We start from the raw sequence: 22,275 nt of genomic DNA, 5'->3' as shown, positions 1-22,275 counted from the left end.
ATCCTGCAAAAAGCTATTGAGATTATTTTCAAATAATAAAAGATAAGAAGGTGTTTTTAAAAACTGAATTAAAAACAAGCATCTGTTGACTTTTTAACTTATTTAATTAAATCTGATTCTTTGAATTTAAAATTATTACCCACAGATGTTCCACTGTAAGCACTGCCCAGACAGTTCACATGAGTGAGTGAGCCCCTAAACTACCATTAAAACAAGTCAATCATTGTAAATGTACCTTTTATTTATTACACAAGAAATCATTGCTGTCTATTTTGTTACAATATACATGACATGACCTATTTTCACACATGGCCATATTCTAAATGGTTATCAGGGCAAAAAAGGAAGATAACATAGCTGCCAGAGCTAGCATGACACAAAAGGAACAAAGCTTATGAGATAGGTCTGTTTCCTATCTCAGCTTCATCTCGGACTACTTGGGTTAACATGATCAAGTTACACTTTCTAAAGTTTTATTTCCTTCCTTTTCAAAGACATGAACCACCCACACACAACTATGTAAACCACCCTTCTTAATGCCTGATGCACACAAAAAATTGCAGGTAACATTTAGGTGGTGGTACAGTATGATGGCTTGGGAATGTGACTACTTGTGTCAAATCTCAACTCTGCCACTCAGCTGCATAACAATGGACCAATTATATAATCTCTCTAAACTCCGATTTTATTTTAACTAGAAAGTAGAATTATTAATGGGTTTTATGAGATATAAAGCATTTAATGGAATAGTTGATCAACAATAAACACAAGAAATACTTGTTATTTTCTTAATTAAGCATTTAAGGCATTAAAATAATGTATTAGCTATACTTTCAAATATTCTAAGTTGACAAAAAATAATTTCCAGTATTCTCAAGAGGTCAATATTCAATTAATCACGTTTATCCAACGTCTTTTTGCATATTTCATATGACAACTGATTAAACCACTTTTTTAATATATTTTATTGATTATGCTATTACAGTTGTCCCATTTCCCCCCTTCACTCCCCTCCACCCTGTACACCCTCTCCCACCCATATCCCCCCCTTTAGTCATGTCCATGTGTCATACTATTAAGTTCTTTAGCTTCTACATTTCCCATACTATTCTTATCCTCCCCCTATCTATTTTCAACCTATCTTTTATGCTACTTATTCTCTGTACCTTTTCCCCCTCTCTCCTCCTCCCACTCCCCTGTTGCTAACCCTCCATGTGATCTCCATTTCTGTGGTTCTGTTCCTGTCCTAGTTGTTTGCTTAGTTTCTTTTGGTTTCGCTTTAGGTGTGGTTGTTAATAATTGTGAGTTTGCTGTCCTTTTACTATACATGTTTTTTCTTTATCTTCTTTTCTTAGATAAGTCCCTTTACCATTTCATAAAATAAGGGCTTGGTGATGATGAACTCCTTTAACTTGACCTTATCCGAGAAGCACTTTATCTGTCCTTCCATTCTAAATGAGAGCTTTGCTGGATAGAGCAATCTGGGATGTAGGTCCTTGTCTTTCATGACTTGGAATATTTCTTTCCAGCCCCTTCTTGCCTGTAAGGTCTCTTTGGAGAAATCAGCTGACAGTCTGATGGGAACTCCTTTGTAGGTTACTATCCCCTTATCTCTTGCTGCTTCTAGGATTCTCTCCTTCATTTTTACCTTGGCTAATGTAATTATGATGTGCCTTGGTGTGTTTCTTCTTGGGTCCAACTTCTTTGGGGGCTCTCTGAGCTTCCTGGATTTCTTGGAAGTCTATTTCCTTTGCCAAAATGGGGAAGTTCTCCTTTATTATTTGTTCAAATATGTGCTCAATCTGTTGCTTTTCCTCTTCCCCTTCTGGTACCCCTATAATTCAGATGTTGGAACGTTTAAAGATGTCCTGGAGGTTCCTAAACTTCTCTTCATTTTTTTGAATTCTTATTTCTCCATTCTTTCCTGTTTGGTTGTTTTTTTCTTCCTTCTGATTCACTCTATTATTTTGAGTCCCAGTTTCCTTCCCTTCACTATTGGTTCTCCGTGCATCTTCCTTCATCTCTTTTATGGTAACCTGCATTTTTTCATGTAATTTGTGCCCAAAATTAACCAATTCCGTGAGCTTCCTGATCACCAGTGTTTTGAACTGTACATCTGATAGATTGGCTATTTCTTGGTCGCTCAAAAGGATGAGTTTTGAGGGACTGATCTGTTCTTCTGTTGGAGACATGTCTCTCTCTCTCCTTTTTTTTTTTTTTCCGGTCTGGTCACTCTTGTTACGGTGAGGGGCGGAGCCTTAGGTGTTCACCAGGGCTGGGCACCCCAGTCGCTAGATTGTGATGTTGTATGCGGGGCGGGGGCAAACAATGGTGGTAGCTCCACTCTCCGGCGACCCCAGTCCCTTCCCTGGGATCCTGGGTTGCGTGCTCTGCCCTGTTCCACAATTGCCACCTCACTGGGTCTGCCAGCCACCGCTTGCGTACTCAGGGTCCATCCGCTGCAATCTTGCGCGTCCTGCGTCCCGGAAGGCTTACGTGCTCCCAGTTGCCTTAAGCGCCCAGTTCTCCCCATCTCTGCGCCCCGCAACCCACACCTGCTCCTCCTCGCTGCCCCTCCTACCGGTCTGGATGAACGGGTCTACTTCAACTTCTTGGCTGTCCAACTTCCATTCAGATAAATTCTATCAGTTCTGGGTGTTATTCTGACTCTAAATTGTTGTTGTTCTAATCTTGGTTGTGCGTGGAGGTACAGTGCGTCCATCTATGCCTCCATCTTGCCGGAAGTGGAAACCACTTCTTAAACAGAACTTAATACAAATACAACTTAACATGAGAATGAAATAAAACTTTAAAAAACCTATCATCCAGAAGATACAGAAAAATGACTTACTGATAGTAGCAGAAAAAGAAATATTTTTAACTGTACTTATATAAATGCAAAAAAAAATAACTATAATATAGCAGAAAATTCTAAATAGAGAACATGCAAATATTAAAAGGCAAGTGATGATTTTTTAAATGGAGATGGCTGAAAGAAAGAATTTCAGGGACATAAAATGGAAAACTTAAAGTCTGTACAGGATATACAAAAAAGTAGAAACTGAAATGAAAAATGAAGCAGTGATGTGGAAAACACCTAAGAGTTCTTAAAATGTAGTTAAAACAAAAAGAAATGGAAAGAGATAAAAAGCAAAGGGGCATTTTCTAAAAACCTATAGCTAATATCCTACTTAATGATGACAGAATGAATGCTTTCTAACCCTGGGAATAAGGCAGGATGTTTCCAATGTGCCACCCCTATTTAACATCGTATTAGAAGTCCCCCCCTGGCTGGTGTGGCTCAGTGGACTGAGTGTTGGCCTGTGAACCAAAGACACGGTTACCTGTTGGATTCACAGTCAGGGCACAGACATGGCTTTCTGACCAGGTCCCCAGTAAGGGGAACATAAGAGGCAACCACATGTTGATGTTTCTCTCCCTCGCTTCTCCCTCCCTTTTCCTCTCTATAAATAAATTAATTAATTAAAAAAATAAGTCCTACTCAGTTCAGTAAGGCAAGAAAAACAAATAAAAACTGAAAAGACTGGAAAGGAAGAAATAAAACTGTCCCTATTCATGAACAATATGACTGTCTACAAAGAAAATCACAAGAAATCCACACACAAAAATGCAATAACTAATTAGTGAGTTTAGCAAGGTTATAGAATACAAGATCAATATATAAAAATCAATTGTTTCTATATACTAGCAATAAACAGTTAAAAACAAAAATTATAAAAAAGTAGTACCATCTACAACTCAAAAAAAAAACACCACTAAATACTCAGGTAAAATATAACAAAATACATGCAGGATCTGTATGCTGAAGAATGTAAAACATTGACATAAGAAATCAAAAAGGACCTAAATATATGGAGAGATATACTCAATACTGTTAAGAAGTCATTTCTCTACAAAGTGACCTATTAATTAAACAATCTCAATCAAAATCCCAGCAGGATTTTTTATAGATATAGAGATATAGAAAAACTGGTTTTAAAATTATATAAAAATGCAACGAGCCCTGGCTGGTGTGGCTCAGTTGGTTGGAGCATCATCTGGTACACTGAAAGGTATCAGGTTCAATTCCCAGTTAGGGCACATACCTAGGATGCAGGTTCGATCCCAGTCAGTCGGGGCACATAAGAAAGGCAACCAACTGATGTTTCTCTCTCACATCAATGTTTTTCTTTCTCTCTCCCCTCCCCCTTCCTCTCTCTCTAAAAGCAATGAAAAAATGTCATCAGGTAAGGATTAAAAAAATAGAAAAGAAAATGTAAAGAAACTAGAACCAAAACAATGAAAAAAAAGAACATAGCAGACTCACAATACCTGATCTTAAGACTTACTACAAAGTTAACAAAGCTACAGTAATTAAGGCAGTGTGATACTGGCATAAAGATAGACAAATAATGGAACTAAACAGAGAGTCCAGAAAAGACCCACACAAAAATGTCAAATGATTTTTGACAAGGAGCAAAGGCAATTCAGGGACAAAGTGATGTCATCAACAAATTATGTGGGAAAAAAATGAACACCCATATGCAGAAAAAAAGAACTTTGACCTGTACCTTACGCCTTACACAAAATTACCTCGAAATGGACCTTATACTTAAACATAAAACATAAATCTATAGAACACTTTAAAAAAGAATTAAAAGCTTTTGCTCTGCAAAAGACATGTAAGAAAATAAAAAGAAATGTAATATACTAGGAAAAAACATCTGTAAATCAAATATCTAACAAAGGACATGCCTACATTATATAAAGCACTCACAAAACTCAACAGAAAGAAAAGAAACACCCTCTACACAACCAAAAAGAAAAAACAAAACAAAACACATTCATTTCTATCTATACACTGGGATTTGCACCTGTACTAGTCCTTTATATTATACCATAGGACTTCTTTGTCATAATATGGATATAGAGTTAGACAAAATGTTTGAATAGACACCTGACCAAAAAAATATATAAATGGCACATAAAAAGGTAATTAACATATTATTAGGCAAATGCAAATGAAAACACAAGATACCACTACAAACCTAATACAATGATCTTAATGAAAACAACTGACAATACCAAGTGTTGAGAAGGATATGGATCTACAGGAACTCTCTTGTAATGCTGCTGAAATGCAAAATAATACCAATCCTTCAAAGTCTTCCAGAAAACAAAAGGGCAGGGACCACCTTCCAACTAATTTTACAAGGCCAGTGTCACCCTGACAGAAACAAGACATCACCAGAACAGTACAGACCAATATTCCTCATGAACATAGATAGAAAAATATTTAACAAATTATTAGCAAGTCAAATACAGAAACCCATAAAAAGGATTACACATCATGACCAGGATTTAATGCAGGAATACAAAGTTGGCTGAAAATCTGAAAATCAATTACCGGTATGTTAATTCAGGAAAAAAGGGGCAAAATCTATGTGATCATCTTAACCTCCATTAAGGATGACTACAGGTAACTAAAGAGTTCTGTGACCATTTTGTTGCTTTATATTTCTCCCAAAGTGTTCATTTTGTTCACTATTTGTAACTCAATAAATAATGACTACCTTCTGCATGTAAGGCATTCTGCTAGGCACTAACACAGAAACAAATAATTATGTAATTCAGTAAAATTACAGTAAGTTTTATATATAGATATACAGTTAAAAGAATAACCAACTCCATCCAAGGCCTCAAGGGGAAAAAAGATTTTCATTCCTATCCTGAAATAATAGAGACATATTTTAAACTGCAAGTTAAAATTAAATCACATTGCGGTAGCAAACATGTATGAAAATCACTTTATAGGAATGCTGTCTATAACTTTTTTTGGCCTGTCTCTACCTCTCCACAAAATATTATCACCCTAAAAACCCTCAGGTATAATAATCTATGCTATATATTACTGAGAAGTATCTCTGAGGTAATATAACCTATACCTTTTGGGGAGCAAGAATCCTCTGCCTGAATTTTTCGACTGTTTCTTGACCCATGGAAGACCAAGCACTGACAAATGCTTCTGCTTTGTCTTGTTGAAGATGAATGTTCTCTAACTGCTGCTGCAAAGCTGCTGGTTTCACATTGTAATATACTGCCTATTAAAAAGAAAAAAAATTACATATTTTTCAAATATTCATACAGAGGCCTTGATCTATAATCAAACACAAAATTAATATTAAATAATTTAAATCAAAGGAATATTTTACATTTCTATTGCAGAAAAGTTTTACTATTTTACAAATAATATACCATTCCAAGGAAAGGTTTTAGATTAAGTGGTCTAAATTATTCAGGCTAAACTTTTTCAGCTTTATCTGAGATGTAAGCAATCCTAAATCCACTGAACTTCTATGATTTAGCTATGTAAATGGTACCCTAATTAAAAGTTTATTTCCTGGGCTCTCCCACCAGCCCCATTGTGGGTCCAAGCAACCACGCAGCCCAGGTTTGGGAAGGAGGAAAGTCAGTTCCGCAGAGGGTGCAACGAAGGAGGAGCCCAAGAAGCAGATCAGCAAAATTGTCAGCTAAGCTTGCTCCTCAAAAGTAGACACAAAGCCAAAAAAGGCAGCAGGGAAGAATAAATATGCAGACAAAAAAGTGCAAAAGAAAGGGAAAAGGGAGCAAAGGGAAAACAAGCCAAAGCAGCTAACCTTGAACCCAAGTAAGATCTACCTGCAGAAAACAGAGTCTAAAACTGAGGAGAGTTCAGCCTCGGATGAAGCAGAAGAGAAAGAAGCCAAGTCTGATTAATATCATATGCTATGCCTTATCAGTGGTACCTCTCTCCCTGCTTGTACAATCTAGAGGAATATTTTTATCAACTATTTTGTAAATGCAAGTTAAAAAACTTGCATTTCTAGTAGTTCTAGGAACATTTTTAAGGAGGGAATTCAACCTCATCCCATGTTTTTGAAAGTAAATTTTTTAAGAGGTAAAATAGTTTGCTTTTTATTTATTGGTACAGCCAGAAAACAGCGGGATAATAAATATGAGAATCTTTGATTGTCTTGGGTGTCAGCTTAATATTCCATTAGTTTTTACATCCTACAATACAGTACAAAGCATGTTAAATGGCAATTTGGAGTCAGTCATGCATTTAATATGTCCTGAGCATTTTAAATTACTTGTATTCCCATGTGTTTTGATAAAATTGTTTCCTCAAGAAACCTACTCCTTGATTTTAGCTCCTGTCAGAATTTTGCGCACATTGTAACATCTCTGGTGTAGTAGCCCAGTATTCCTAGTAACTTTGTTGATGTGCTGTGAAAGACTGAAAATTTGATTATGTAATACATACAACAGTAAAATGTGAATTAGTGGGACTTTGATGTATTAACATTTGAAGACACTGGTACTTGATGCTCTATTAAGAAAAATTAGCCTACAAATTTTGAGCTGGAAAGTTATTGGAATAACTGTTTAGAAAAGAATCACAACTACATGACTAGGTTTTTGGTACATATGTTAAGAATTGTGTACAAATTAGAATATCTGTTTACTTATCCTCAGAACAACCAATAAAATCTCAATTATGAAAGAAAAAATATTTTCATTTCCTTATTTCACTTAACTATTTCAAAGTGAACAATGGTTTTGTTTCCCAACAAAATTTTCCAAGAAACACTTTCAAAACTACCTTCCCTCTATCAACTTCCTAGATAATATATAATAAAATATAGTAAAAATTTTAACAGTGATATCTGTTCTGTTACTTACATTATTCTGGAACAACTTCTTCACAGACCCCATGCTGCTCTGTCTTATCTGATAGTCCTTTCCTCCTGAAGGCCCACCAAGGGTGGGGCCTTTATGATCTGCGATCTGTGTAAGTGCGCATGTAGTAGATACTTGGCAGCTTGTCCTTTTAACAGTCTCTATCACTAGAATGCTCATGAAGCTCCAGTACTATTTAAAATCTAATTTCACAAGTATTCTATTTAATCAATCAACAGTTTATTGAGAATCCATTTTAAGCCCAGCAATGTGCTAGGTTTATATAAGATGTGTAGGCACATGCGGCGCACACACAAGATCCTGGCCCCCCACAAATTCAAAACAGAAGGAAGTTATCAGTGATACCCATGAAATAATGAAAGACAGGCAAAGTGCTCTACTATGATGAGCCAAAGATAAAAGCAATCCAAATAGGAGAAGACTGCAAGCATAAGAAGGCCAGGCTACAGGGGAAGGAGATGTGACTTAAAGGGAACTGGCAGAACAAACTGAGTTTGGATGAAAAGAAGGGGTGCAGAAAGGCAGCTCAGTATGAAGAAACAGTATGACAAAGTCCTTTGACAGCCACTTCTTTTCTAAATGTTCCATTTATCATCTTAGTCAAATCCCCCAAAATCATTTATTAAAATGTTTAAATAAAGAGTATTCATTTTTCCAAGTTATTATACCAAGTTACAATGAATTAAAATCTTTTATAAATGTCTCAAGTAAATAAAGTATTGATTCATATTGTCACAACACTTTCTTCACACTACTCAATGTTAAGACTGTTTTGTAGAATGCAAGACTGTGGGGATGGGGGGAATCACATATTCAAATTTTTTTTTACTACATTAAAATTCTTGATTAAAATATATTCACAGGTTCCATCTGCATACTTTTAAAAATAGTATACATATCAAAACAATACAAACATACTAAACAACAATGGTTAGAAACTTTGGGGCAATAAAAATACCTGTTCTAAAATGAATGATACTGTTTCAAGAACTAGGTGAAGATCTTGTTTCTCTAGAGAAAATGCAGCTTGAAGTTTTTCTTCCTCTTCTTCACTGAAACTGTTCTCAGCCTGCAGTACAAAAAGCAATCTATTAGCATACATTCAGGTATTCAAAACTCAGCTACTCAGAATGAGGCAGGAGGTAGTCAGGAAGGAAGCTCCCGAGGCCCCGCAGGGCTGAGGTAGAAAACACCTATACATGACAAAGACCCCCTAAGACGGGTTGTTCCTGTTTTCTGGGACAACTCTGAATCATAGAATGCGCCTGCGCACTACCCCTGATTCATTATAATATCATTATAATGAAATAACATTGTGGGACTCCCTTCTCCAGTAGCCAATCAAGAAAGTCATGGGAAACCACGCATGCGCAGTAGCTTTGAAATCCAACTCCTTGTACCTGCGCAGGAAAAGCCCGCCAAAGACTAGCAGGGGGTTTTCTGCCCCTATAAGAATAGAATCTTCCAGCCCACATGCCCTTTTTTTTTCCTCTGCTCAGAGCTGGCTCACTCCCGTGTCCTGTGGTATGTACTATCACTTAATAAACCTCCCCTCTTTCTTTATGCTATAAACTTTGTGTGTTCGGTTCAATTCTTTGTTCTCGATCACTAAGAACCTGGTTACCTGTGCACACCTGTGCACACCTGTGACAGTTTTTGGCGAGCCAGCCAGGAGAAGACACCGGAGTGGTAAGCCCCCTTTGCTGCTCTGACACCCGGGATGCCCTTTTCCGTTATCACCTATTCTGTTTCGGTGACTCTGATGTTCCGTGATGGAAGGTCGGCCGCTAATTTGCGGGCACAGGTCGGGCAGTTAAAAGCCACAAGGGCGCCCGCCGCTTGAAGACTCCTGTGATAGGATAACTTGGATGCGGAGCAGGGGTTAGCCTTAGTCCCCGCCAGGTACAAGAAAATGTCCGCACAACGGTCAGGCACACTGTGGAAAGCACAAAACACTGCCCCCACCCCGCGGCCACTCCCCCAGTAGGCATAGTCGGACCTTCCAAGCGGGATATCAGTCACCACCTCACCTGCACTGTGACTTCCTTTTGCATTCTTTTCATCAGGCCCACGGACAGTCTTTTATGCTTTTCCTCCCCAACTGACTTCTGATCTTTATACCTTCACTCACACCCCACTTGCCTTTTATGTATGAAGGGTTCCTGCTGTCTTTGTACTAAGATATCTACCTTGGGGTCATTGATAGGCTAGCGCTAAGTACAGTTGCAGGAATGAGCCACTCCCATCTTTGCCACGTGTATACTATCATTGTAAGCAGCAACATCGCTCAGAACTGCACAACAGGTGCCTGCTGGTTGCTGGTTACTAGAATGGCTGCATAGAGCCACTCTTACCTACTTAATTTAATTTGGAATTCTAAGGTGGTTTACTTGTTTCTATAAGGGTATTTTAATTTTCCCCTCTCAGTTCATTGTCCCTCCATGAGATCCGCCTCCAGTATGAAAGGTGGTGTTTTAGACATCGTTGAGGTCCCTTCTGGGAGATTTCAGACACAGGTACAATTTCTTAAAGCTCTAGAAAATTACATGGAATATTTAAGGGTCTTCTTTGTGATCTGGAAAAGAGTCATTTTATAATAAGATCATCTTGGTGCTCCTCTTAATGGTTTACAGGGCCAGAAATTATTTTTTTCTAGTAAGACACTTCCTTTGCCCCAGATCTTAAAGCTTACAGGAAAATGAGGGTCCCCGTAGATGAAGAATACAGAAATGGAAATGTACTAGGGCCACAAGGGTAGAGTCTGGGATTTTCAGGATTATAGGCAATTGCTCAAGAATGCAGGACTGGTTCCTTCCCAATAGTTAGAGACAAAAGTAGACTGTGGTGATTCTCTCAAGTCTTTTTCGATTTCTGTCGGCCGACACTCACTAGGATTTCTTTCGCCAGAGACGTCTGGTAGTTCGGTGGGATCCCAGGGGACGCCCTGTGGCCCACTAGGAAGCTCCTGAGGCAAGAAAAGGGGGGGACGCCTCTCGATTGCAAGGGAGTATCTTTCTCACTAGAATCTCTTTCGCCAGAGACGTCTGGTAGTTCGGTGGGATCCCAGGGGACGCCCATGGCCCACTAGGAATCTCCTAAGGGCAGCAAAGAGAGGGACGCCTCTAGTCTGCAAAGGAGTATCTTTGTTTCTTTTCCTTCTCTCTTAGGATCACCGCAGTCGAGATGGGAACTACATCTTCCATCCCTTCCAAATCACCATTGGGTTGCATTCTTAGCAACTGGGATAAATTTGACCCAAAAAATTTAAAAAAAGAAGAGATTAGTTTTCTTTTGTAACACTGTTTGGCCCCAGTATAAATTAGGGGGTGGAGAGATATGGCCTGAGAATGGGAGCACAAATTATAATACTATCCTACAGCTAGATCTATTTTGCCGGAGGGAAGGCAAATGGTCTGAAGTTCCTTACGTGCAGGCATTTATGGCTCTGTACCGAGATCCCTCGTTTTGCTCCAGCCCCACCCTGACAAAACCTACAGGCCCAAGTGTTGATCAATTAGAAGATACCCTCCTTAGCTCCCCACCTGTCTCTCAAGGGAGATTAAAGGGAACCCCAGAGTTCTGAAGTCTCTGCCCCTACCTTAGAGGGAGCGACCTCTCCACCACCTTATGCTATGGGTAACCTAAAGCCACCAGCTGAGGAAAAACCCAGCCCTGCAGGACATACTAGAAGTGGCGCTTCTTATCTCCCTACCACTCCTGCACTCCTACCCTTGAGGGAGGTAGCAGGCCCTGAAGGTGCTATAAGGGTACAAGTGCCATTCTCTATAACTGATTTACAACAATGTAAAGACAGGCTAGGGAGTTTTTCAGAGGACCCTTCACGTTTCACTAGTAATTTCCAGACTCTTACTCTAGCATTTAGTATGTCGTGGAGGGATTTGTACATAATTCTGACCACCTGCTGTTCCCCAGACGAGAAACAGCGGATCTGGGAGGAGGCTCGTAAGTATGCAGATCAGCTGCATACCCAGAACCCTGGCACTAACCAGCCAGCTGCCCAAGCTGTCCCGGACCAGGAACCTAACTGGGAATACAATACTCAGGCAGGGATCCGGAGTAGGGATGCAATGATAGATTGCTTACTGGCAGGAATGAGAAACTGCATCAAGAAACCTGTGAATTATGAAAAGGTTAGGGAAATCTTTCAGGGCAAGGAAGAAAACCCAGCTCTCTTCAGAAACAGACTAGTAGAAGCCTTCCAAAAATATACAAACTTGGACCCTTCATCCCCGGAGGGTCGAATCTTGATAGGGCAGCATTTTATAATTCAATCTGCCCCTGATATTCGCAGGAAGCTTCAGAAATTACAAATGGGCCCGCAGACCCCCCTTAGATCAGCTCATGGATACAGCCTTTTCAGTCTTTAACAATAGGGATTTGGAGGAAAGAAAACAGGGAAAGAAGGAAAGGGAGAGGCAAGCAGAGCTCCTTGCACTAGCCTTTAGTAGTGCCATTGGCGGAAACCAGCCCCATCAGGGGAGCTCGGGGAGGCGGCAAAAGGATCAGACCTGTTATAAGTGCAAGCGCCCTGGACACTGGTCAAAGAACTGCACTCAGCCACCTCCGAGGCCCTGTCCTCTATGCAAGAACTTCAGTTCTGATCCCTGGCACTGGAAGGTAGACTGCCCCCCGTTCCCATAGTGGAAAGGGGTCATCTCCCAAGGCCATGGCTACTCTTGAGGACTGAAGGTGCCCAGGGGAACAGGTCGGCCCCAGGGAATACTCCATATTCCCATCTCTACCGAGGAGCCCTGGGTAACTCTAGATGTGGCAGGTAAGAAAATCGACTTTCTTGTTGATACAGGGGCCACTTACTCTGTCCTTAACTCTTACTCTGGACCTCTTTCCTCCAAATCAGTTAAGGTAATGGGGGTCGAAGGAAATCCTAAGGCATATTTTTTATACATTCCCTATCACTTGCCAATTTGAGAGTCGAATATTCAAACACTCCTTTTTAATTGTTCCTCAGTGCCCTATTCCTCTGTTAGGCCGGGACCTTTTAGCTCAGATGGGAACCATCTTGTTGTTCCCTGAAGTGCCATTTGAGTTAAGTAAGGTGATGATAATCAGTAGTGTTTGAAATCAGGAAGAAATCCCAAGTTCAGTTCTGGATGCAGTAAACCCACTAGTTTGGGAGTCAGGGATTCCTGGAAGAGCAAAGACTGCATTACTGGTTAAAATCCAGTTAAAATGAAAATGTCTTTGTTGTTTCTATTAACCATTCTCTACTCGCCTGCACCCTGTGTAACGGAATGGGATAAAAATTTTTTAGTGAATGCTTCTCAAACCTTAGCAGCAGGAAAAAACCTGGCCCAATGTTGGATATGTCATCCTAACCCAGAAACTCCTTCCAGATATAATACTCATATAAAAGCCTACCCAATAGCTAATGAATCCTTAATCAGTGCTTTGAATTCCTCTGCCAATTACACGTGTTCCTCTTTTTCTTTAAGAGTCACATGGGAGCGAAATCCTCCTTTGTGTTTCCGTATGACCCCACTAGAATTAAAGCCATTTAATTACTCCAGCACCTCTCTTAAGTGCGACAGTATGATGGGATGTACCCCATGTTATAATAATACTCATACAAGGGCCATTGACCCATTTAAAGCCCTGGCTTCTCTTTCAAGTTCCAGCTTTCTAGAGAATCTTTCTGAGGAAGAAATTTTCAAACCTTTAAATTGGTCACATATAGTATGCTACCCGAATTATGATTCTAACTGTATTCCTAATAGTACCCATTGTTGCTTTGACAAAACTCACAATGCAGATACAAACGATACTTCTAAATGTGTTACTTGGAAATTAAACCAATCTCTTCAAGGAGTATTAGCAAAATTTCTACCACCTCCTGCAGGGGAGAAAGATCAAGGAAATAACTTAGGCCCTTTTAAGGACTGCCTTTCCCCCTTGCCATATGCCCTCCTTAACAAATATAACTCCACTAATGCCACAGTTATTGCAGCACCCCCAGGGCTTGTCTGGCTATGTGGGACTCCCAATAACTGGCTAACGGATCATTCAGAACTTCAAGAAGCTATTGCTTATACTCATCTCAGCAACTCTAAACATGGGGGTGACTGTACCTTAGGGACCTTGGCACCCCAAGACCTTACCGTTATAAATATAACCATGGGTCCTGGGAGTCCATCTCTCAGCAGAAAAAAAAATGAGCTTTTGGTCTAGTAGTGGCTGGAGCTGCTGCCACTATAGCCGCTGCAGCCCCCCTGGGGAGGCTTCGCCTATCATGAGGCCACTCTATGGGAACTCACTAAGATTATAGAAAAAATCTCCAAAGATACTGCTGGTACTCTAGCTGGACTCTCAAGATCAGTAGACTCATTGGCAAATGTCATGGATAACCGCCTTGCCCTTGACTATCTTCTAGCAGAACAAGGAGGGGTATGTGCTGTTATCAATAAAACCTGCTGCACCTATGTAAATAACTCTGGAATGATCGAAAGTAACATAAAGAAAATTTATGAACAGGCAGAATGGCTACATAAGTATAATCAACAGGGCCAAGGGATTAAGGAAGCCCTGACCTCCTGGTTCCCTGGCTTAACATGGTTATTACCCTTCTTAGGGCCCTTAATAACACTGCTGATTTTACTACTTTTAGGACCTTATTTAATTTACTTGTTAAATTTGTTTCTTCTAGACTTAAGCAGTTCCACGTCAAACTGATGACGCTCCAAGGTTTCCAACCAATCCCTGAGAACGATGTCGAAGCTGACCAACATACAGCATCTGCGGCGGCCTCAGGAATTCCTCTTCAACCCCTACCTAGATAGAATAGGGTGAGAGTTCCGTGGTTCTCAATAGGCAGGGTCTACTGTCCAATCTAAGCCTGAAGCAGCTATGGAAGACGGATCTTCATCCTTCAACAATCCCCAAAAAGATTTTTTGAGAACCATGTCTCTCAGGGGGGAAGTTGAGGCAGGAGGTAGTCAGGAAGGAAGCTCCCGAGGCCCCCGCAGGGCTGAGGTAGAAAACACCTATACATGACAAAGACCCCCTAAGACGGGTTGTTCCTGTTTTCTGGGACAACTCTGAATCATAGAATGCGCCTGCGCGCTACCCCTGATTCATTATAATATCATTATAATGAAATAACATTGTGGGACTCCCTTCTCCAGTAGCCAATCAAGAAAGTCATGGGAAACCACACATGCGCAGTAGCTTTGAAATCCAACTCCTTGTACCTGCGCAGGAAAAGCCCGCCAAAGACTAGCAGGGGGTTTTCTGCCCCTATAAGAATAGAATCCCCCCAGCCCACGTGCCCTTTTTTTTTCCCTCTGCTCAGAGCTGGCTCACTCCCGTGTCCTGTGGTATGTACTATCACTTAATAAACCTCCCCTCTTTCTTTATGCTATAAACTTTGTGTGTTCGGTTCAATTCTTTGTTCTCGATCACTAAGAACCTGGTTACCTGTGCACACCTGTGCACACCTGTGACATTTATAAATTTCAATATCTCAAAATCATGGCACAGTTCAATATCTGGACATTGCCAAAAAAAGTTCATTTTTTAAAAACAGTATTTTAAAATATATGAAGGTGAAAAATAACAGTAAATACCATAACTAATGGATACTTAGGAAAAAAAAGCTAGAAGGTAAAACCTCAAAATGTTAACAATAATAGTAATTTCCAAAAAAAAAGATTAATAGTAATTTCCATCTTCACTCATTCAAAACATTTACTGAGTATCTATTATGTGCTACACAGACAATTCATGTCCTCATGTTACAGGGTGCAGCCAAGAGGGGGGACCCCAAATGGGCATTTAAAATGGGGTCCAGAACTTAAGGTGTCCAGGAGATTTTAAGATGTCTCCATCCCCCCACCCAGAGTGTGGGTTGGGGGAAGGGACAATGGAGCAGGGCCATTGAGAGCTGTTTTGCATAGCAACAGCCTTGCAGCTACCCTCTGGCGTGGTCATTTAACATATCTATAGCCTTTGGCTGGTCGCTTAGACATGTTAAATAGCTGTGATCATCTCTGAGCCAGGGGGAATGGAAGCAACTTCCCCACCAAGACGTGACTGGGGGCAGATCCCCCAAGCTACAGCGCCTACGCCTACGTGGGAGCTCGGAAAAGATTGGCTCCAGGACATGGGGCCACACCTGCCCAGACTCATGATGGCAGCCCAGTAAAGCTGGAAGGATATGAATTCTGGCAAGTGAAGCCGAGTGTGGGAGGAGTCGGAAATGAGGCTGCAGAGGAAGATTGGCCGCGGGGATTTAAAACCCAGACTTGGCGGCCATTAGGAGGGAGAACCACGCGGCTTTGGCAGAGTGGGGACTCTCCCCTTCCCGCAGCCCTGAGAGAGAGAACCATGTGGCTTTAGCAGAATAGGGAGGACCTCAGCCATTGAGGGAGAACTGTGCTGCTTTAGGAGAGAGAACCACACGGCTTTGACGGAGTGGGGACTCTCCCCTTCCCACAGCCCTGAGAAGTAGAGCCATGCGCAGCCCTGAGAAGGAGAGCCATGCACAGCTTTAGAAGGGGGAACCACCACCTGGTTTTAGCAGAGATCCTGGCGACTCAGCCGAGGGTGCCAGGAACCCAGGGAGGTCTCCCAGTCGAGAAGGAGGACTAACTAAGAACCAGAGGACTGTCTGAGCCATGGACTTTGTTTTCCTTCCCTGAGATACGGTATTCTGGACTGGGCAAAGGGGGAAGGAAGGAAGGACTGTGTCTGTTTGTGGGTGTTTTGGGGGGACTTTGGGATTTTTGATAAAGACATTAGGTCACTACTTTAAGTTTGTATAGCATTAAATAAACATTTCCTTTCCTTTTCACGAATCTCTGGCATTGAGAGACGTCTTTCCTCGGGCGGCAGACATGACGGACCTGGGGGCCTTTTAAATAATAGTATATCGTCCCAGGCCCCCCTTGTTCTGTTCTGTAACACTCAGGCATACCAGACTCTAGTTCAAAAGACACATAAAAACAGAGACAAGTGACCTCTTTTTTTTTTTTTTTTTGGTCCATATAGGTGAGACCACTTTTTTTGTGTGAAGAACTGTCCTACACGGGTGAGACATTTCAGGTCCCAGAGCACTGAACACAAGCAGCACCCCCCACACTGGAACCACCAAACACTCCTCAGGACGTCCACATGCTGGGGTTTACACATGGGATTGTCCTGTATGTTAACGAGATTCCTTTCTCTATCATCACAGGGAAGTACAGTGGTACTCACAAATGAATCTATGAAATAAATGGAACTTTTATTTTAAAAATTTGGAAGAAATGTTTCTAAAATATATGGCATCCACTCTAGAATTTTGTAAACAAAGTATATTGGACTAAACTAATTCTTATGCTGACTCAGGTCATAATTACAAGCATCAAAGTTCTGTGCTGAAGTATCCTAAAGAACTCCTAGGATACAGCTATAATTTTTACTTCAGTAAAAACACCCCTCAGATTTCTGTGCCTTTATAGTTCTTCTGATTTTCAGAATTCTCCCATTTCATTCCATGATCAATAGGCAATTCCTGAAACTGCCTTACATGCTTCATCATAGCAGCACCTTCACCCTTAGTTGGTTGTTTCTAGTCCACCATGCCAGGAATCCAGCTACCTGACCTCTCAGAGCTAGACATTTGCTAGACATCCAGCTACCTGACCTCTCAGAGTGTTGCTACATTAACAGGCTTTGTGTGAGGGGCTAAAAGTCTCTCCTAGGAGCAAAGTATATGAGTTGTTTTTTTAATTGCATGAGTTGTGACTGTTATTTTTGAAACTCAGAAGCAATAAATGTTTATTTCTAAGTTCCCAACTATGGCAACTGGTCTGACTTCCCTCAGTATTTCCCAATTCAGACTCTATGAACAGGATGATGGGACAATTCTTTGTGCAGGACAGTCCTGTACATTTCTCTGGCCAGGAAGATGGCCAGTTCAAAGTGGACTCCCAGACCCATGCTTAGGCATGCCCATATTCTATACCTAAGCTATCTTAGTTTCCTCATATTTACTCCTACCACGGTTCCAAGGAACCAATCTGGACAAAAATAGATTATCTCTGCCCATAAACAGAGTAAGATTGCTAAAATCAATATGCTAAACTGGTATCATTTAGTATAGCAACTAAATCTCTAAACGTCATCAATCTAGTCAGGTCTCACTGTTCTAAAGGCTCTGTTCATCAGAAGGCAAAAGGCCAATCTGACAGACAAAAAGTAAATAAAAGAAAGCTGGCAGATCCTGAATGTCTCTACAAATCTTGATAAGAGCTCTTATCACAACAGAAGCCCTTCTGGAAGAACACTCCCTGAAACTGTCCATGGGAAAAAAACCAAACTGTACCTTTCCAGATTCTCTCACAAGGCAAATACTCACATACATACATTTCTGTCCTCAGTTGCTTCAGCTCTCAATAACCACACCTCCTCATCTTCACTCCCCTACCTTGGACGGCACAACAATCAGGCATCTCTGGAATGCTTCACCCACAGTTACTCCAAGACAAATATTAACTTATCATCAACTCCAGAGGTGACTGACAGGGTCGAAGGCAAAATACACATCACAATTTTCCCTGGAAATGTTCCATCCTCCCTCAGTAAGAACAAAAGATGTATATAAGAACTGTTTGACCCACATTGTTTTATATGTATGCTTACGAAGGCAGCCACCTAACAGCTCAGGGAATCAAAGCACAACTTCTGTATAAACTGCCTTCATCATTTACTTTTAGACAGATTTACATACTATTTCATACTCTTTTCTGAGGTTTACTGTGATGGATTAAAGAGAGAGATTCTGGAACAGACTGCCTTACTAGTGAGCTGTGTGATTGTGGGCAAATTATTTAACTAGCTTCTATCTCAGTGTCTTCACCAATAAAATAAAGATGAAATGGTACCTACTTCCTAAAGTTGCCACAAGGATTAATTCCACTGTGAGCTAATAATGCAAAGCCAGTAGAATGGTAGCAGTCACAAAGGGAGCAATGTACCTGTAAATAGCAAATTCCTTACAGACAGGAATTTAAAGGACTTACATTTGTTTTGTGTTTCCCATAGCAAAGAAGAGAATTAACTCCAAGAATAGTTATTGAGTGCTGATTGTATAAGTATCATTGTTATTAGGTACAAGAAAGATTAAGATGAGTAAAACATAATACTCAAGGTATTCAAGGTCAGAGAAAGACCCTGCAATCATGAAACAAATGCTGATGATGCAGTACTAAAGTGGAGCGATAATGAACCAAGTGTTTTAGAAGCACAGAAGAGAGAACTGCTGAGAGTGAGGTAAAATGCCTGAAAGATGAAAACTAGTTTATTCACTAGAGAAGGGAAGGAGGACATCGTAGGTAAAGGAAAGAGAATACATACACACACACACACACACACACACACACACACACAGCTGAAAAATTCACGGCACGTTCTAGTAAAAGAGCACAGTCCAGTGTGACTGGAGCACTTGTAAAGGGGATTATGAATATAGGTTATGGCTATATTATAATGTTGTTATAATACAATGTTAAGGATTTTGAACTTCTTCCCATGGGGCAAAGGAAAACCATTTATGGCTTTGATATAATCATTTCTTTTTTAGGAAAATGTATTTGGATAAATATTTTTATCCAAATGATAAATGAAATAGCATTATGAAGAAGCAATAGGAAGGGAGAGACTAAAGATGCCAGTTTGAAGGCATTATTTTGTCCAAAGAAGAAATAATGAGAGTCTGAACTAGGGCTATAAAGAGAACTTGAATTTGAGAGACATTTCAGAAGGAGAAAGGACTTTGGGGCTAACTCCTAGCCAAGAAAGAAAAGAGGGAAGAGTCCAGGTTCTTCTTTAATGGTGATGCCTGGCACCAGGCAGAACAGTTAGTGGGTGTTCCATAAACATGTGATTGATGAAGTTAAATTTTTATAACCTGATTAAAAAGTTAACTTAGATTGGTGAGCAAGCAGTGAATTACTAACCCTTGAAATAAAAGTCAAAGATTAAATGAAAGATTAATACTGACTGATACCACAGAATTATTTTTAAAAGGAATAATGAAGTCATAAAAAATCAGAATTTTCCCCAAAGCATGTTCCACGGAACCTTAGTCCCAAAATGTATACCATGATAAATGTTCCAAGGTCAGACACATCTGCAAAATTTTGCACACGATATCCACCCTTAAATATTTACTATAAAAACTTTTGACCATGGGACATTATCAAACTTTCTAAAGACCTGGTGTTCTCAAAGACACAATGGGAAACACTACACTTTGCAAAATGTTCTGTAAGTAGAAGCACAGTTTCAGTGAAATCACAAGGAAGTATTGTAAATTATAGAAATGCAAAAGTACAAACCTTCAGGTGAAGTTTTTGAAGAATTCGGGTGAGCAATCGTGGAAATCTTCCTATATCTATTGCATTTATCAGCGACACTGCTTTTTTCATGCTAAATAAATTAGTAAAACAAAGTTTTTAAGTGAGCTTTCCAAGTGCAACTGTACTTGCTCTAGTGCTACACTTGTTTATAGCTGAAGTTGTCTGTAAGTCTTCATCTCAACTCTGATTGCTATAAGGTAAGCGTGAGTAAAATACAGAAAAACAGATGACAGCTGGCGTTTTTTTTTAAATGTACACGGATATGACAGCTGTCACAATACAATGTAATAAAGTTGTTTCAAATGAAGTTAAAGACAACTAAGCCCTACTAGAGCCTTCCTAACAAAAAAAAAATGTAACGGACTTTTTGGCCAACACAGTATTTCAGCACATTGTCAGCATCCACATACCACTCACTATGATTTAATTACTTTTCATTGCATGGAGTCATTTTTACTTAAATAATTTTATTTTAGAAGAGAATTTTGTATCACCACCATGGACAGCTGATCTTACCTACCATAAACAGAAATTAACTAAAAATAAACAAAATGAAAACAAAAGCAATGTTCTCAAATTACGACTGGCCTGAGGTCTAATTCTGTCTTGATGGAAAAGGGATACTGACACGTGTTAGGTTTCAGGACCGTCCAGCACCAAAGGGAGCCTTTCTCATCATCAAAAGGTCAGAAAGAGAATTTAAACGTAAACGGAACACCTTCCCACGTTACTCAGCATTACTCCAGGGAGGCCTGGATACTGCTGACACTACACCCTGCGAACAGTGACAGCTTCCACAGACGGCAGCGCTGACCTCAGCGGCCTGGCGCACCGTGACCCCGCGCACGTGAACCACCGCGAGGTGGCGGGACCCCAGTCCCACGCACTGTAGCGGGACCCGCACTGCGACTAGGGCAGCCCCGCCCCCCCCCTCTGGACCTACAGTGGGCCCGCGGGGCGCCCAGGCGACAGACGGCAGAAGCGTCCTCGCTCCGACCCGGCCGCGCCAACCAGGGGCCGACTACCGCAAGTGCCCAGCCAGACAGCTACCTGGGGCTCTCCCGCAGGATCAGTACCCCGGACGCCGCCATCCTCGAAGCTCACACGCCCAGCCGCTCCCTGTCAGCTGCTTCGAGCCCAACCAATGGCGGCCACGGAGGACGGAAACCCGGAAGGGCCATGCCGCGCAGCTCCCTCTGGGCCTGCGGACTCCTGCGGACCCGGCGCTGGGTCCTGTCACACGATCCTCAGCCCTGCCTCTCTAGCCTGTTCGGAGTTCAGGCTGTACGCATATAATTTACGTATATTTATATATTTACTAATTATATATACTTGAGTATGGATGTGTGTTTTTATGTGTTATACGTGTAATATGGGTGTATAAGCATACGTATATTTAGGCGTGTGTATGCATGCATATTATATACTCGCTCTGCAGGGCGCCACGTGGAGTTTGTGTACGTACCTTCATTTGTTCAACAGTATTCTTTGAGCGCCTACTGTTGAGCGCCTACTATGTGTCAAGCACTATACCAGGCACTTGGGACACCAAAGACCAAAATTTCTGCCTCCTGGGTTTGCCCGCAGCAGAAACGGACAGTATTTGTTGCTCCCCCTCCCCTTTGGGGTCGGGCACTGCAGGGTGGGGCAGATAAAACACCACAAAAATTCCCACTGAGGATCTCACAGGAGAGTAAGTAGGGAGACAACGCGGATTCACAAATACAGTATTTTACCTCAGAGAAAAACTTTCAGTGCAGTAAGGGAATTCGGAGGTGGGAACAGTGACAAGGTATCAGAGGTAGGATTAGGGCAGGTGACATGAAGAAACCTTGAGTAACGTGTTGTGGCATGTGCACTTAATCTGGTGAAAAAATGAGAGCCATTAAATGTTTTCAAGCAAAGAAATTTTTGTGATGAGAGCTGGGTTTTTTGTTTTTGCTTATTTGTTTGTCTTAAGGTTACTGTCAGCAGAATAATAGTTGGACTGGAAAGAGGAAACGAAAAAAGCCAGATAAGAAACTTGCAATAATCTACAGAAAACAATAAAATCCTGTGGTAATAAAATGGCATTGGAAAATAAAAAGATAGTGGATGGATTAGAGTTGCATTTCAGATGTAGAATCTTCAGGAGCTGGCAAAAGATTGGATTTAATTT

General features: G+C 40.9%; 1 protein-coding gene and 1 pseudogene across 1 annotated transcript in view; one reads left to right on the top strand and one right to left on the bottom strand.

Moving 5' to 3' along the window:
* COMMD10 (COMM domain containing 10) overlaps positions 1-21,289 on the bottom strand; it is a 156,186-nt gene extending 134,897 nt beyond the window's left edge. The window contains exons 1-4 of the mRNA XM_045838092.1: positions 21,168-21,289; positions 20,097-20,187; positions 8,699-8,809; positions 5,946-6,101 (exon numbers count right to left, since the gene is read on the bottom strand). Of these exons, the coding sequence (XP_045694048.1) occupies positions 5,946-6,101; positions 8,699-8,809; positions 20,097-20,187; positions 21,168-21,208 (399 nt within the window). The 5' untranslated portion in view covers positions 21,209-21,289. The remainder of the gene's footprint in view (positions 1-5,945; positions 6,102-8,698; positions 8,810-20,096; positions 20,188-21,167) is intronic.
* Positions 6,460-6,756, top strand: LOC123818147 (annotated as a pseudogene).
* Positions 21,290-22,275: the final 986 nt, after the last annotated feature.

Source organism: Phyllostomus hastatus, unplaced genomic scaffold, assembly GCF_019186645.2.
Source record: "Phyllostomus hastatus isolate PE091 unplaced genomic scaffold, TTU_PhHast_1.1 phas_contig_254, whole genome shotgun sequence".
Lineage (NCBI taxonomy): Eukaryota > Metazoa > Chordata > Mammalia > Chiroptera > Phyllostomidae > Phyllostomus > Phyllostomus hastatus.
This window is presented reverse-complemented; position numbering and strand designations above follow the sequence as displayed.